Consider the following 17,501-nt stretch of genomic DNA (forward strand, 5'->3'; position numbering starts at 1 on the left):
CGCTTCATCTCCAAACTGATGGCACAGCTTCGCTTCATCTCCAAACTGATGGCACAACCTCGTTTCATCTCCAAACTGATGGCACAACTTCGCTTCATTTCCAAAGTCTGACGTGGCTCGCTTCATCTCCAAAGTCTTGTATTGCTCGCTTCATCTCCAAAGTCTTGCATTGCTCGCTTCATCTTCAAATTTTGGCGTGGCTCGCTTCATCTCCAAACTGATGACACAGCTTCGCTTCATCTCCAAACTGATGACACAACTTCGTTTCATCTCCAAACTGATGACACAGCTTCGTTTCATCTCCAAACTGATGACACAGCTTCGTTTCATCTCCAAACTGATGGCACAGCTTCGCTTCATCTCCAAACCGATGGCACAACTTCGCTTCATCTCCAAACCGATGGCACAACTTCGCTTCATCTCCAAACTGATGGCACAACTTCGCTTCATCTCCAAACCGATGGCACAACTTTGCTTCATCTCCAAACCGATGGCACAACTTCGCTTCATCTCCAAAATCTAACATGGCTTACTTCATCTCCAAAGTCTGGCGTGGCTCGCTTTATCTCTAAACTGATGGCACAACTTCACTTCATCAACCAAAGTCTGGCGAGCCGCTTCATCTCCAAAGTCTGGCGAGCCGCTTCATCTCCAAAGTCTGGCGAGCCGCTTCATCTCCAAAGTCTGGCGAGCCGCTTCTTCTCCAAAGTCTGGCGAGCTGCTTCTTCACCTTTAAAGTTGATGCGCTTTACTTTGCTGTGAATAAGGAAGAAGTCTTTGTCAACACTTGAGAAGTTGATAATGAAATTGGAACACAGGTTATGAGCTCCTATAAAAAAAAGAATTTGAAAAAAAATTATTATTAAAAATTATAGGGAGAAAGTTATCAAAAAAATGTAAAAAAAAAAAAAAAAAGTGCAACAAAGAAAAGAAAAAAAAAAGGAAAAAGAGAATTTTTTTAAAAAAAATTGAAAGCATAAAAATAAAAAAGAAAGACTGAAAAATACTAAAAAAATGGTAGAAAATTTAAAGAAAAAAATCAATTGAAAGAAAAAAATGGTGAAAATAAATTTTTTTTAAAAAAGGAGAAGAGTTTGAAAAAAAAAAAGAGTAAAGAAACGAAAAGTTAAAAAAGAAACAATAATAAAGAAATAAAGAAAGAAAAAGAAAGAAAATAAAATAAAAGAAATATAAAAAAAAAAAGATGAAAAAAATACCATTAAAAATAATAAAAAAAAGAGTAAAAAAGAAAAAGAAAAAGAAGCTAAAAAAATTTAAAGAAACACCCCTAATTCCCCCAATCTTTTCTCTTTTGGCTCACAATGCCCTTGAACAAAAGCCTTTTTCTTAAAATCATCCTTATCGCTTGCAGTTTGTGTTGTGCTCTGTCCAACTCTTATCGGCCAGTCGATTTGTAGGTCGCGTCATTGTGTGCTAATGCATCATCTTTGCCGGCAGAAGCTTCGGCCAGATGGTGATGGTCGACATAGCCTCCATCAACGACGCTAAGAAAAACACAAAAAAAAAAAAGAAAAAGAAAGGGAAAGAAGAGGCAGAAGATGTAAGAGAAGGCAGTCATCAGCCATCCAACAACACACGGCGGCAACAATGTATCAAGCACCAAAGCCAACGACGGTGACATCTTACCACCTACGGCCAAGGAATGATAACTTGAAAAAAGTTTGGAAAAGACGTAGAAAAAAAATCTTGAAAAGAAGGAAGAATAAAAAAAAAAAAAAAAAAAAAAAAAAAAAAAAAAACTAGAAAAAAATTGAAGAAAAAGTAGGCTTGATTTTGATTAAAAAAAATAGAAGAATGAGGCAGTAGAATGGAAGACTATGAAATTCTCACACAATTCTTCCCTATTTATATAAGAAAAGGGAATCAAATCACAACCACCAAAGATCTCAAATTCAAATAAAAAAAAACTCATTTTTCTCAACAATTTTAATAAATTGTTGGAAGTTGTAATTCCATCACAAGTTAAGTGCAACCTAAAATTCAAAGATTTACTTGGTTAGATTTCTTTTTTAAGACTCCATTTTAGTTCACCTCAAATTTTGGTAGGTCAGAAATCCCCTCCAAATTATCAAAGTTTGAGTAAAAATCAAATTAAATTAAAGGCCGAAATTGAAAGTAGAATTCTTCTCTCAAAGTTTGGTATATTCCAATTTTTGTATAAGTGGACAATTGGATTCCAGTCTAAATTATTTTTTTTAGTGAATTCAAATTATATTCAAAATCACTCCAAATGTGATGCCAAATCAAAATTAGAATAAAATTAAAATCATATTCCATCAAGCCACGATTTGGCGTACTAACCAAATTTTACCTAAATGTCAAAATTTTGGCATAACTTAAGTGTTGCCTCAAATCAAAATATGTTGTACTTCAAGCTTCACCAAATCAAAGTTGAAGAAAAGAGAAAGACAAAGTCAAAATTAAGAAAAGAGAAAGACAAAGTCAAAATTCTACTTCAAATTTGCATCAAGAATTGAGTATATTCTGAAATCTAAAAAACAAAAAGTAGTATTTGGGACATTACTCAAAATTCAATTACAATTAAGGTGGAATGTAAATTTTATATTCAAGTTCAAATAAAAGCTTACTCTTAAACAAGAAAACCAGGAACTAAAGTTCATCTTTTTATTTACATGGCCTAAAATGTATCAAGCAAACGCCAAATCAAAATTTTAAGCTAAATTCTCATATCTTGATCAAGATGATGCATCAAATTAAATAAGTCAAAATCATACTTTGATTTCAAATTATCTTTTTTGAGATTCATCCACCGTATAGATATACATAAATCTCAAAAAAAGGCATTTGTTGAATGAGAAATTTCGGCGAATCATGAATTGTCACATCATCAATGAAAGCTTGAGCCTATTAGAAAAATTATAAGTTGGATTGGGCCGAATAAAGTCGCTTGAGACCAATCCAATTCAAACCTATGGTGAAATTTTGGGTTAAATTTAAAGATTCAAGCCTAGTATTTCGGCACAACAACAAATGGGCCCAAACCCAACTTTAGCCCAAACCTAATTTGGGATTAATAAAGTAATTAGGCCAAAGCCCATGTAAGACCCATGAGAAACCTCAGGTCTTATCTCTTCATTTGGGGAGGAATTGAAGGCAAAATCGATTTAAGTCTGAAGCTCCAAGGATCTGAAAAACATAACTCCTCCAAAAATTCGAAGATCAGAAAACGCTAAAGCTCTGAAGATCAAAAGACATATCAAAGCTCTGAAGATCAAAAGATACTAAAGCTCTGAAGATCAGAAGACATATCAAAGTTCTGAAGATCAGAAGACCAAAGTCTTTTGAAGATACAAGCATTTTGACCATGCTTGAAGATTGAAGTCCTTTGGAGATACAAGCATTCTTCCAAGACTTCAACTCCAAGATCATCATGTGCTTCGCTTCCTCAAATCAAGCGTATGCATTCGATTGAGAGAGAATAAGAGGATCAAGTACTAGAGATCGAACCACATCGCATCAAATCAACATCAACATCAACACAACTTAAGTTTAACTCCATAAAACAAGTTTATCCGGAAGCCTCATGCGAACACTAATCCTCCAAGAAGATCAACAAGCCCAAAGTCCGATCATCTAAGAAGATCAACAAGCCCAAAGGCCGATCGTCCAAGAAGATCAACAAACCCAAAGGCCGATCGTCCCAAAAGATCAACAAGTCTAAAGGCCGATCATCCCAGAAGATCATTAAACCCAAACGTCGATCATCCAAGAAGATCAACAAGCTCAAGGACGATCATCTAAGAAGATCCAAGAAGATCATCAAGCCCAAAGGCCGATCATCCAAGAAGATCAACAAGCCCGAAGGTCAATCACCCAAGAAGATCAACAAGCCCAAAAGTCGATCGTTCAAGAAGATCAACAAGCCCAAAAGTTGATCGTTCAAGAAGATCAATTAGCTTAAAGATTATAGTTTATTTTGAAAGCATCAAAATACTATGTATTAGAGATTGTACTCACTTTCCACAAAAATAATACAAATACAAATTTCAAGTTCCACGAAATAAATTTCTATTGAAATCTCATGCGAACAACCACGTTACTTCTAAAAAATCATATTAGTAACAAAAATTAAAGTAAACAACCGTTTTGGGTGTAATTGATGACAATCGTTTTCATAGTAATCATTTTAAGAAAATGATAACGTCACCCTAACATACACTCTACACCATTAGCCAGACTTAAGTTTTGCACCCAGTAAACAACTCATATCGCGCTCGCGATTGATGAATTTCATTGATCGCGAGCCACCACGTGAGGCCAATTTCTAATGCATGTCAATTCATATAAATTGTTTTCCATGCACTGTAATGGTTGTGAATCACCACGCTCAACTTTCAAATAAAATGAATGGTTAGATATTTGTATATGAGGCATTTCATTATTGAGAAATTTGTATAGCAACTCCATACATACACTTTGCAGTGTTCTTAGCAATATTATTGTCAACCTTCATCAACCACTCATAATTATAAATAAAAATTACACCTTCAACAAGGTACGTTGTTCATAAATCCATTAACCTAGGCATTTTATGTACACATTCAATATATTTTGGAAGAACTACGTGGATTTCAGGATGGAGCTGTGATACGTTACCTGAAGGACGTTGGCTTAAAATGATGGATATGGGTCCTTCAGACTCACAGACGATATAATAATAATTTAGTAATAGTGTAGAGTGCTTCAATGCCTTTACAATTGAAGCGAGACTCCCACCAATAATACCATTGCTTGAATTCATTAGAGAGAAACTCTAGGAATGGTTTTCCATACGCTTAAACCATTGGTTTGCATCTGCATCTTTATATTCAGACTACGTCGAATTGCAAGTGGCGACGGAGATTGATAAGGATAGATAGTATCAAATTAACCCAACAACTATTATACATTCATCATCAAGGGCGGTCACTTAGATGGTATGGTTAACATACAGACATGTGATTGCATGTGCGAGGAGTTCGGCTATTTGGAGATTTTATGCTCACATGTAATAGTTACAACAATGTCAAGGAATATCAATCCTTACAGCTTTTGCAATAGATTTTATAGTGTGGAATTCCCCCTCCTAGTATATGTTGAACCTCTTAGTTGGACATGCATCTGAATGGAATTAATTACTGAGATACGTCAAAAGTGTAATCCTCCTGCCTAAAATAGTAATTAGTGTTGGTAGGCTAAGGATCAATCGGATTCCATCCACTAGAGAACATCCGTCCAACCCAAAAGTATAGTAGTATAGTAATTCGAGACATAACAAGGAAACGTGCAACTAACCATTATCAACTAATATAAATAGTGACCAACAGAGAGAGGTAATGGACATGTTCTTTTTACATTATGCAAACTTGAGGTTGCTTTGATTTTGTTTAATTTAAACATTATGCTGCCTTTTAAAATCGCGACAAGAATGCGCAAAAAACATTGGATTGGGAGGGACGTTCCTAACACAAGGCGGAATGAAAAAAACGTGAGAAAAGGGTCATCACACTGGTCTGGTTCATGGAGTTAGGGAAACGTCAACATTGGAATGAGAGAGATGATGTTTTTTAAAACGATGACTCTTAACATAAATATAATGTTAAATTTAATTTGTTTGCAAGGACGAGTCATTAATCGTTGAGGGACCGATGAAAAAGGGCCATATGTAAAAAAAGGAATTCTCACTTTAAAATCATCCCAAATTCTTGCATATTATTTAAACCGGTAGTGTGAGCACAAAACTGATGGTTTCCTTTCGGTCGCCGTCTTACCAAATGAAGCGGGTAAACGATGCATCTATGGAGAACTTCATCCGGCGATTCCAACCAGCTGGATTTTGCGTGTATGTTGCTGGGCTTCTGGGCGCTGCAGCTCTTGTTTCCGCCGTTAGAGATGGTAAATTGAACATCCTAGGTCTCTTATCTTGGACAAGAGGAGCAAGTTCGTCCGAGAAACTTCGGCTAGTTCCTGGATTGCAAAATCTTGGAAACAATTGCTTTTTTAATGTCATTTTACAGGTATTATTACTTTCAGCTGATGGGTTTGCTCTCTCTCTTTCTCTCTCTCTCTCTCGATTAGAAAGTCTGAAAATTTCTACGAATCACCTTTGTCAGCTACAGAAGAGAGTTGTATTTATGAATTGTACTCATGTTCTTCTGAATATGGACATTTCATCAGGCTTTAGCTAGCTGTGTGTTTTTTCAACCTTTTCTTCAAAAGTTTGTGGAGGAATTTGAACTTCATGAGGGAATGAGTGAAGCTTTACCACTTACGGTTTCTTTGGCTGCACTATTACAAGGTATTGTCAAATTTTTCACATTTCATTTGAAGGGTGTTTAGGCAGTCGGGACTTTTACTACCCATGTTATGCTGTTCAATTTGATATATTTAGCAGCAATTCAGTTTCTGCCGCTCCTGTTTCAATTGGCTTGGTCTACTCTCAATAAAGACATATGTTATAAAGGCCTAGAAAGGCTTAGAAGGAATGAGTGGCTATGACTAGATTTAGTATCTAACGAGTTTTCCTTTTCAACCAAATGTAGTAGGATAAGACAATTATCATGTGGGAATAGTTGAGTTGCTCTGGAGACTCACAACTATCTAATAAGATCACTTATGCATGCTTTATGAAGTATTTTTAATTTTTTTGACCAAGAAATGAACTTTTCTTTGATAAATGGACATGTAGAAGTATTCATAAAGAGTAATGTTACAATTTTCAATGATTGAATTTGTGACACATATATTTTAACTAATTTTGGAAAAGGTTCTTTGTTCTTGTCATTCGGTTATGCATTGAAAATCATTTCTACAGAGCTAGGTGCCATTTCTTCGGAAAGAGTTGTGTTGAGCCCGAGGAAAGTAATGCTTGCAATGGCTTATTACACTCCAAATTTCAGTCTAACAAGCCAGCAGGTGTGGCACAGTGGCACTTGTATCTTTTTGATTGTTTTCAGAGTTCAACTGTGTTTCATGTCAAATTGTGTTACTGTCGATTTGATGTCATATTGTGTTGCTGTTGGTTTGTAGGATGCAGCAGAAGCATTCCTTCATCTTCTTTCTTCATTAAAAGAAGAAATTTCAGATTATAATTATCCAGCTCAGTGTTCGTTAGCCGATGTGATGGGTTGTAATGGTAGAATTATTACTTCCTGGACTGAGAAGCCCACTGAACTTGAAAGATGGCAAGGTCACTTCCTTGTACCATTTGATGGTATTCTTGGTAGCATCTTAACTTGTCAAAGTTGTTCTTCCCAGGTTTATTCTGACTTCATAACATTAAATTCATAGGTCTTCTGGGTCATACTTTTTTGTTATTTCTTTATACTTGCATAAACTATTGTTTGACTCTATTGTTTCTAAATTATGAGGGGCAATTTTTTCTGCATGTTACTGGAAGTGAACATTTTATTAATTTGGAAAATTGTAACTCATGGTGGACTTATCTTACCTTTTGCATTCTCAATTTTTTTCCTGTTCCAGTAGTTCATTTCTCTATACTATTTTTATCTTGGCCTTTTATTTCTTTGTTCATTAACTGGCTCTTTTCATTAACTGACTCTTTTTCCTTTTGTAGATCTCACTGAGTTTTGAATCCTTCCACAATTTGCCTGTTTCACCAGCGCTTAGGGGTGATTCTACTATTGTATGTGTGTTGACCATTTTACTCGTTGGTATTGGAGACCATGACTTAAATATCATGCACATTATTCTTGTATAACATAGGTACATACTGTTTTTCCTGTACTTATAAGCCTTTTCAAATGCAATAGTAGGTTTTTGGCTGTACGTTGCTGGATTGCTTAAAACAGTTCTTTGCTGCTGAAAAGGTTGAGAATTATCGTTGCAGCCATTGTTGGCATAATGCTGGCTTGAAGTATCTGTCCTCAATGGGAGCATCTGAAGTAATTCTTTAACCCAGAATTTCATTTCTTCTTCTATTTGGAGTTCTACTCCCCTTCCCCTATTTTCTGCCGTGCTGTTCACTATTTATTAATGTGTTATTTCTTTTCAATTGTCTCGACTTCTAAACTGCTGCGGACTCCTTATTATACAATAGCCTTGTTTTTTAGTTTGTGTGAGAGTAATTGCTTAATAATTGATCGGTGATGTATTATTCTTTTTTAATTCTTTAGATGGAGATTGAAGAACTTATGAAGTGTGATAGGCAAGATTCTTGTGGTTGTGACATGCTTCTTCATTTATATAAAGTTCCATGGTCAAATAAGTTTTCATTCACCCTAAAGCAACTCAGTATTGCTCACTGTCCAAAGGTATGCCTGCGAAACCTTTTATTTATTTATTTGTATTTTTAAAGGAGGAAACAAAGGATTTCATTGATAAATAGGATGTACAAAAGAAAGGGATGAACCCTGCCACTCCAGCCACCTAAGAAGCACATACACGATGCTTCGTCAATTTCTGAACATGTAGGACATGAACATGTTGGGGACAAAAGCTCAATAAGTCATATGCTCCCACTTCAACCCAATGAAGACAAAAGCTCAACATGCCACAAAGTGCGCCGTTAAAAGCCCACCAAATAAACTTTATAATAAAGTTTGTAATTTAGGAAAAGAAAAATCCTAACTCTGAAAAACTTTCTCCTCCTCTCGATTCTTACTTTCCCTCCCCCAATTCTGCTTTTGCTCCGTCTCTCCCCACTTTTGTTTGATCTCCCTCTCTCCACCTCTGAAGGACTTTGTCATTGATGGCCTTTGCCAACACCGCTGTTCTAGGGAATGGCAAAATTCCCCGCGCGATCGGGTCCCCGACCCGATCAGGGCGGGAAATCCTCGGTTTGACCGGGGAAGGGGGTCAAATTGGGGATTTAAATTGGGTCTCTGGTCGGGGACGGGGTGGGGACGGGGAGGGGATCCCCACCCCATCCACTACGGATTGAAACAATCTCTAAGGGCCTGGTTTGATAGATTCACAACCTTTGCGAAAGCACAGGGGCATGTTCAAGGGCATTCTGATCACACTCTATTTACAAAAAGGTCGAAATCAGGGAAGATAGCTGTTCTTATTGTCTACGTTGATGATATTGTTTTATTTGGGGATGATGATGCTGAGATCATGAGGCTCAAAACAAAGATGGCCGAAGAGTTTGAAATTAAAGACTTCGGTAATCTAAGATACTTTCTGGGAATGGAAGTGGTTCGATCAAAAGAAGATATCTCAGTTTTCAATGAAAATATACTCTGGACTTATTAAAGGAAACAGGCATGACTGGGTGTAAACCTGTTGACACACCAGTAGAGTACGATGCGAAGCTCGTTGAGAAGAATGATAGAGTTCCTGTTAATAAAAAAAGATATCAGCGGTTAGTTGGGAAGTTAATCTACTTGTCTCACACAATGCCAGATATTTCGTATGCAGTAGATGTTGTCAGTCAGTTTATGCAGGCTCCCTGTGAGGATCATATGACAGTAGTTGAACGTATCCTTCGGTACCTGAAAGGAACTTTTGGCAAGGGTCTGATGTTCAGAAAGTCTGATAAACGATCTGTTGAAGCCTACACTGATTCTGACTGGGCAGGTTCTGTTGTTGACAGAAAGTCGACGTCTAGGTATTGTACGTTTGTCTGGGGTAATCTAGTCACCTGGAGAAGTAAGAAACAAGGGGTTGTTGCTAGAAGTAGTGCTGAGGCTGAGTATAGGGCCATGAGTCTGGGGATTTGTGAAGAAATCTGGTTGAAGAAAGTGTTATCTGATCTCTAGCAAGATAATGAGCTTTGGATGAAATTGTTTTGTGACAACAAAACTGCCATCAGTATTGCAAATAACTCGGTTCAACATGACATATCTAAACACGTAGAGATTGACAGACATTTCATTAAGGAGAGATTGGACAGTGGAAACATATGCCTCCCTTATATTCCTTCAAATCAGCAAGTTGCAGATGTGCTTATAAAGGGGTTACTAAGATAGAGCTTTGATTATTGTGTAAGCAAGTTGAGTCTTGTTGATATCTATGCTCCAACTTAAGGGGGAGTGTTGAAAATAGGGTTTCCTACTGTCTAACTATACAATGTGTCCCTGTGTATTCAGTGTATCAGATTAACTAATAAGAAAGATCTCTATATCATGGTTTTTCTCCCTGTACTAGGGTTTCCACGTTACTGAGTGTTGTTATTCTCTTCTCTTCTTCTTCTATATTTTAACAGTGTCGATGGAGACTGAATGGAGTGATTTTGATTTTCTTCTCGTTGGCAGTTTGTGGAAATTCAAAAGAGTGAAGTGGGAGAGTACAGATGCAGTGGGGAAGTCGGGAGGCATTTTGGTGATGTGGAATAGCAGTACGCAACTGGGAAGCTAAAAAGTGGAATAGGGAAGTTTTTGGTGATGTTAGAATTCAGAAATAGGAGCTTTTGGCTAAGATCAAGGGGTTTGAGGACTGGGAGCTAAAGGGCCTTTTGGATGAGTCCATGAAAATGGAAAGGGACTCCCCTAAAGGTCCTTTTGTAGAGGTAATTTGAAAGGAGACTTGTAGCTGGAGGCAAAAAGTGAAGTTGACGTGGGCTAAGTAGGGGGATTGCAATTCTGTTCTTTTCCATCGGGTGGCCAGTGGTCGAAAAAATAGGAATAGAATTGGCCCTTTGGTCTTTGATTCAGGGGAGGTCTTTACGGAGGTTAACAAGATTGAGGAGGAAGTTATTAGCTTCTTTTCTCAGTTATATGGTTCGGACTTTTCAGTCAAACCCTTTGTTCAAGGGATTGACTGGAACCCTATTTCTGAGGAGGATAAGGACAGTTTGTCCGAGCCTTTTACTGTTGAGGAGATCAATAGGCAGTTTTTGGAAGCGATAGTTTGAAATCCTAGGGCCAGATGGGTTTACAATGGTCCTTTGTCAAGAGAATTGGTTCCTTGTGAAGGAGGACCTGGTCAAAGTTATCCAAGAGTTCTATGAAAAGGGGATTTTAAATAGATCTATGTCGGAAACTTACGTCTATTTGATCTCTAAGAAGGAGTCTATGACAAGAGTTAAGGACTTTCGTCCAATTAGTCTCATCACAAGTGTGTACAAAATTTTGGCAAAGGTTTTGGCGAATCGTCTGAAGAGGGTGCTCTCGTCGACAATTTCTGTTGAGTAAGGGGCCTTTGTGGCAGGAAGGCAAATTCTGGATCAAGCCCTTGTTGCCAATGAGGCGATTAAGGTCTATAGAGCTAGAAAGAAGGAAGACACGTTGTTTAAGATTGGTTTTGAAAAAGCTTATGACCATGTGGATTGGAACTTTTTGGATAAAGTTTTAGATGGGAAAGGCTTTGGTTATAAGTGACGTATGTGGATGTGGGGTTGCCTGAGGAATGTGAGCTACTCCTTTCTTATCAATTGGAGTCCTAGAGTTAAGTCACAATGTCGAGAGGTTTGAGGCAGGGTGATCCTCTCTCTCCTTTCCTTTTCCTCCTTGTTGTGGATGTGCTTAGCAGATTGGTGACTAAGTGTGTCGAAGGTAACCTTATTGAGCCCTTTGAGGTGGGTAAGCAGAGGGTTCCCCTCCCCCATCTTCAATTTGCAGATGACACCCTTTTCTTTTGTTCGGGAAGTGTTATTCCTTCTTAATGCTGAATCATGTTCTTGCTTTTTTTGAGGAGATGTAGGGTCTGAAGATAAACAGGGGCAAGTGTTGTGTTATGGGTATCAATAGTGAGGAGGATAAGATTAAAAGGTGGGCGGAATGGACGGGATGTGAGGTGGGAAGCCTTCCCTCTTCTTACCTTGGTCTCTCGCTTGGAAATAGTCTGAAGTGTGTTTCTTTATGGGACCTTGTGATTGACGAAGTTCGAAGTAGGTTGGCTTCTTGGAAAAAGAGTTTCTTTTCTAAAGCGAGCCGTCTTACTCTCATCAAGTCTATTCTGAGTGGCATTCTAGTTTATTTCTTGTTTCTCTTTTAAGTCTTCGGGGGAGGTGTGTAAGTGTTTGGAGAGGTTGATGTGTGACTTCCTTTGGGAAGGGGTTGATGAAGGGAAAGGAATCAGATCGCATCTTATTAGATGGGAGATTATCGAGAAGCCGGTGTCTTTGAGAGGCCTTGAAATTGGGAACCTTAGGACTCAAAACAAAGCCTTTCTAGCCAAATGGCTTTGGCGCTTTTCCTCTAAAGCCCAATTCTCTGTGTTATTGCTAGTAAACATGCCCTCATCCTTTCGAGTGTCTAGCTAAAGGGATTAATGACACTTATTGGAATCCTTGGAAAGATATTTCGAAAGAGCTCCTTGGATTCGTTTTGTGGTGGGGGATGGGAGAGGGACGTATTTTTGGGGAGATCATTGGGTGGGGGAGAGACCTTTTTTGTGGTTCTTTCCCTCGATTGGGGATCATTTGTCTTCTCTTAAAAATCATTTTGTGACTGATTTTCTTGTTTGGATTGGGAGCTCTTGTTCTTTCTCCTTTGGGTTCCGTCGTGCCCTTTCTGATAGGGAACCATTGGATGTGGTTGCCCGCCGTTAACTTCTTAAGAGTCACCCCTTTCGCCTTGGGAGGAGAGATGTGAGAGTCTGGAGCCTTAATCCTTTGGATGGTTCTCGTGTAAATCCTTTTTTTAGTGTTTGGTTAACCCTGCTCCTGTGGGTGAGTTTGTTTTCTCGTCGCTATGGAGGATTAAGATTCCTAGAAAAGTGAGATTCTTTACTTGGCAGGTTCTCCATGGCTATATTCGTTGGATAGGCTTGTTAGGAAGATGCCGTCGTTGGTCGGTCCTTTTTGTTGCATTCTTTGCAAGAACGTTGAGAAGACTTGGACCATGTTCTTTGGCACTGTGATTTTGCAAGCTTTTTCTGGGATTCTTTTTTCCAGACGTTCATTTTGATGTATGCTCGTCAAAGAGACGTTAGAGCTATGATCGAGGAATCCATACTCAATCTGCTGTTTGGGGAGACAGACCGTTTTCTTTGATTGGCTAGTGTTTGTGCTATTGTTTGGGTGTTGTGGGATGAGAGGAAATAGAAGGGTGTTTAGGGGAGTTGAGAGAGATGCTCGTGATGTGTGGTCTATTATTCGTTTTCACGTTTCTAATTAGGCTTCAATTTCTAAGGTTTTTTGTAATTATCCAATGACATAATTTTGTATAGTTGGAGTCCCTTCTTTTAGAGGGATTCCCCTTTTTTGTGGGCTTGGTTTTTGTACGCCCGTGTATTCTTTCATTTTTTCTTAATGAAAGTTGTTATTAAAAAAAAAAACAAAGGGTTATTTTAAAAGTGGATTTTGAGAAAGCCTTTTTTTTACCATGTGGATTGTAATAAGTCACGACATTCTTGCCCTTGTGTAGTTTCATACCATCAATAAAATTCTAATATTTTTTCTCATTAAAAAAAAAAAAAATAGACAAACCATGTGGAGGGGGACCCATTTTCACCTTTTCTTTTTTATCTTCTGAGCAGACTTGTGTTAATAATAGGAGGAGATAAGGGGATGATGGAGGGTTTTGGGGAGGGAAATGAGTCAATTCCCTCGATGCATCAATAGTTTGCAGATGACACCTGGTTTTTTTAGCTTTCTTTCTTTCTTCTTGTGTGTGTGTGTTTACCTTGTCGTTCTTTGAAACTATTTATGGCCTTAAGATTAATAGAGATAAAAGTTCCATCATAGATCTCAACCATTGTCCTACCAAATCAAGCTCTGGGCGTCTTTGGTTGGCGGGAGGTGAGTTGATTCCTGTCCTCTTTATCTTGAGGCTTCTTTTGGGGTAATCTGTAAAGTCAGGTTTTCTATTATTTGACTAGCTTATTTTATAAACTTATTTTTTCTAAAATTCATTTTGAGTGATTCCCAAATAATTTGATTTTTGTGTTTTTTTAAAAAAAGAGACGTATCTTTAAAATTAATCACTTGAAAATATATTCCAAACACATCCTAATTATGTTCATCAAACTATGTAATAAGTAGATCGGGCTAATCTTTTTATCAATGTTGATGCAAAACTAAGTTAGATTTCTTTTGTACTAAAAAAAAGTTATATTTCTTTTTTTAAAAAATGGTCAAGGTTGAATATTATATTGAGCTTATCTATTATTTTATATAGTAAACAACTTTAATAAGAATACTTTTTTAGTTCAAAAATCAAATGGGAGGGAAAGAGTATATAGCTTTATCAATTAAATTGTGCTTATGTGACATAATATTCAAGCCAACCTAATTGGCCGTTTATACTATTTTTATGATTTAGGTCCATTTTTCATAGTGTAATTCACTTTTTTTATAAAAAAAAAAGAGGGAAAAATAGATAAATTAGAGATCTTTATACCATTTTACGAAAGTTAGTAGGTACAAATAAATAAGGGAACATCGTATGAAGTTTGGATTTGAATATCCAATATTAAGAGAGATAGTGCATGTCAATTATCATTTAATTATACTCATTTCATTATGTTTTTGTTGGATTATGATTTTTTTTTGTGAGTAGATGATATAAACATTTTAAACCAACAAAAAATTCAAAATACAAGGCTTCCTTTGCGGTAATCTGTAAAGTCAGGTTTTCTAGTTTTTGGTCTTGGACAAGATTTAGAAACCTTTGATCTCCTTGGGTATCATTTCGATCATTCAGTGGACCAAATCCTGGTAGTATCTTTTCCTCTGATATGTTGTTTCGGCTACATTTTTGGAGCTTTTTCATCTTTGAGGTTTGATTTATCTTTTCTCTTATCTTTGAGCATTAGTCTCTTTTCATTTACTTAAGGAAAAGTTTTGGTTCCTGCCAAAAAAAAATGCTGTCCTCTGTCTAACATATAGGTGATTGATGTGACGGTCTCTTTCCCTTTTGCAAAACCAACGTGTATTGCCAAGGAGAAGGGAGTCTAGGATTTGGTCCTTTTTACATTTTATCTGTCCCTTCTCCCTAGGTTGCCTCATATTTTTGAGTGGCAACTGGCAAGTTTTACATGGTAGGTTTAACACTATTGATCAGGTCCAACGTCATTCTTCCTTAGTATTCCAAACGCAATGGTGCATCCTTTGTAGGTAGCAAGAGGCACTAGGGCCTTCCTCATCTACTGTGCAGTTTCCATTTCGTGCAGTCAAACTACAACAGAGGGTTAAAAATTGAGATTGCTTGGTTTACATTTGGCATGGAGGAGAAATTGCTTCTCTATGATTGAGGAAGTTTTCTTCAGTTTGCTTTGTTGGATTGAGAAGAATAACAAAAATTTTATAGAGGTGGAGAGCGAGTGAGGAGGTTTGAGAAGGGACTAGGTTTAATGCCTCCTTTTGGTGTCGGTGGTTATTAGGCTCTTTTGTAATTATGAGCTTGGTTTAGGTTTTGTTGGATTGAAGTTCCTTTTTTAGTTAGTTCTAGGCTCTTCCTCGCCATTTTTGGGGCTGTTTTTTCTGTATGCCCTTGTTTCACAATGACCAAGAGAGTAGTACTTACAGTGCTTGGGTGACAATTGTTATTAAAGTAGTGCATCTTGTTCAAAAGCAAAGTGATGATTACAGATAACCTTGGCTTTTTATGTTATCATTTATGTTTATCATTCTTTTGGTTAAATCGCCAGTTCTGGACCTTGTTGACTATTTAATAGGTTTCAATTGTAGCTTTGAATTTCTAGAAGTCTCAATTACAATCTTGAATTTTCAACTCTTATTATAATAAATTACTGTGGGTAACACCAGTATGTAAATATTGAGTGACATGTTGAGCGATGATTAGATTGATAGAATGTAGGAGAGTTGGCCGATTTGATAAAATATGAACAACTGAGGCAGAGAGGTAACATGTTAACATTTGGGTCAAATCTTCCTCAAACCAAAAAAAAAAAAAAAGGAAAAGAAAACATTTGTGTCAAATCACCACTCATATGTCCAAATAATATGTTGTTTAACCATATTAACCTTGGGTATTTATTAGAATATAAACCAAAATTTTTGAACTTCAGACAAGAAAATTTTAATTTAACTATTTGTTTATACTCGTAGTTAATTGTACTCATCAATATATATTTTATTTGCAGATTCTATGCATCCATATAAAACGTGTTTCGACGAACATGTTTGGTGACACGTTCAAAATTCAGGTATTAATTTTCTCATTATTAGCGACTCTTTACACCCCTAAATTAACATGTTTGTTGTATGCATAGCCTTTTATTAACGTTTTGCAATTTCATTCCTTAGGGCCATATATCTTTCCCCCTGATTTTGGACATGTCTCCGTTCATGTTGACGGGAGTGGAAATAAAAGATTTAGGACAACTTGAAGGGCAACATTCATCAAATAAAAAACCGAGTCATGGTCTTGATTTCTTTAGAATGCAGTTTGATGCCAGAATGCTGAAGTACGTAAACGGGCTAATAGGGGAGGATGATTACCCTATGAATCTAACCTTAGGCGAACCCATTTATTCTGACCAATTTAAAGGTTATGCCGACGAAATCAGTTCTTCTCAAACTATAGGAAGCTCAGAAACCTGGGATACAAACTTTAACTCCTGCTCCAGTTCCTTGGTAGGTCTAAAGTTTCGATTGCTTTCACAGCTCGAATCATTGAAGTCTGATTTTATTTTGGCAATTGACTCAGTTCAACCTTGAACCTTTGTGATTTCTCCCTTTGTAATCTAATTGTTTCTGATAATTACCCTTATTTGGTGCTTGTGTATTCTCTTATTCTACAGGAGGCTAGGAGTTGCCAAATAGAACCTTCAGAAACTTGTTTGTATCGAGTTGTTTCAGTTGTTCAGCATTTTGGTAAGGCTGGGGGTGGCCATTACACCGTTTACAGAAGAGTTCAAGACTACTTGCTCGGACGAGATTGCAACTCACGTTCGCAGGATGTCTCTACAGAATGGTTTCATGTATCAGATTCAGAAGTTCATCTTGTTTCTGAAGAAGAAGTTCTTGCAGCTGAGGCTACCATGCTTTTCTATGAGAAAATCTAGCTAGCTGGGTGCAACGAATTTCATTTCAAGTTCAGAAGATGAAATTTGTAAAATCTCTCTCACAATTGTTGTTCAAATGCAGCACAAGATCATCTGCAAACCAGAAAACCCCATAAAATATACAGACAATACTTAAATTTAAATTAGTTATGTTACAGGGTAGCTATTGGAAAGAGTTTCTCATTGAGCTGATGGTTCACTTAGTAGTCTTTGAAACTCAAAACACAAATACTTTTGAATTTCTTTGAATCAATTTAAGAGTTAGAATTTTGATCTATCCTAGCGGCTAATAATTGGGATATAAAGGCAATGTGTTCATGCCTTAGACCTTAAATATTATAGAACTTTGGTGACCAGCCAAAACTCAAGTGCTGCAAATGATACATAAATGATCTCTTGAAATGAAGGTTATTCTTAGTCTAAGATAAGTTTGATTTAAAGCAAGTAGGTGTTGTTTAAGCATCTGAAGCAAAGAAAATAGTTACAGTCAGCTGTCAAATAGAATGTATGGAGGAAGCAAAAAGAGTAATTGTGTTTTGAGTTAAACTTTTTTTGCCTTCTTACTTACATCATCATTATCAAATAGCTTGTTCTCTTCTTCTTCC

General features: G+C 37.0%; 1 protein-coding gene across 1 annotated transcript; it reads left to right on the plus strand.

The window, feature by feature from the left end:
* The first annotated feature begins 5,668 nt into the window (after positions 1 to 5,668).
* LOC120088339 (ubiquitin carboxyl-terminal hydrolase 27) lies at positions 5,669 to 17,264 on the plus strand. The gene is made up of 10 exons (XM_039045563.1): positions 5,669 to 6,038; positions 6,199 to 6,319; positions 6,836 to 6,936; positions 7,051 to 7,278; positions 7,598 to 7,666; positions 7,797 to 7,925; positions 8,157 to 8,294; positions 15,973 to 16,035; positions 16,136 to 16,465; positions 16,633 to 17,264. The coding sequence occupies exons 1-10, from the start codon at positions 5,766 to 5,768 to the stop codon at positions 16,894 to 16,896; spliced, it is 1,716 nt and encodes a 571-aa protein (XP_038901491.1). The 5' UTR covers positions 5,669 to 5,765; the 3' UTR covers positions 16,897 to 17,264.
* Positions 17,265 to 17,501: the final 237 nt, after the last annotated feature.

This window comes from Benincasa hispida, chromosome 10 (assembly GCF_009727055.1).
Source record: "Benincasa hispida cultivar B227 chromosome 10, ASM972705v1, whole genome shotgun sequence".
Taxonomy (NCBI): Eukaryota; Viridiplantae; Streptophyta; class Magnoliopsida; order Cucurbitales; family Cucurbitaceae; genus Benincasa; species Benincasa hispida.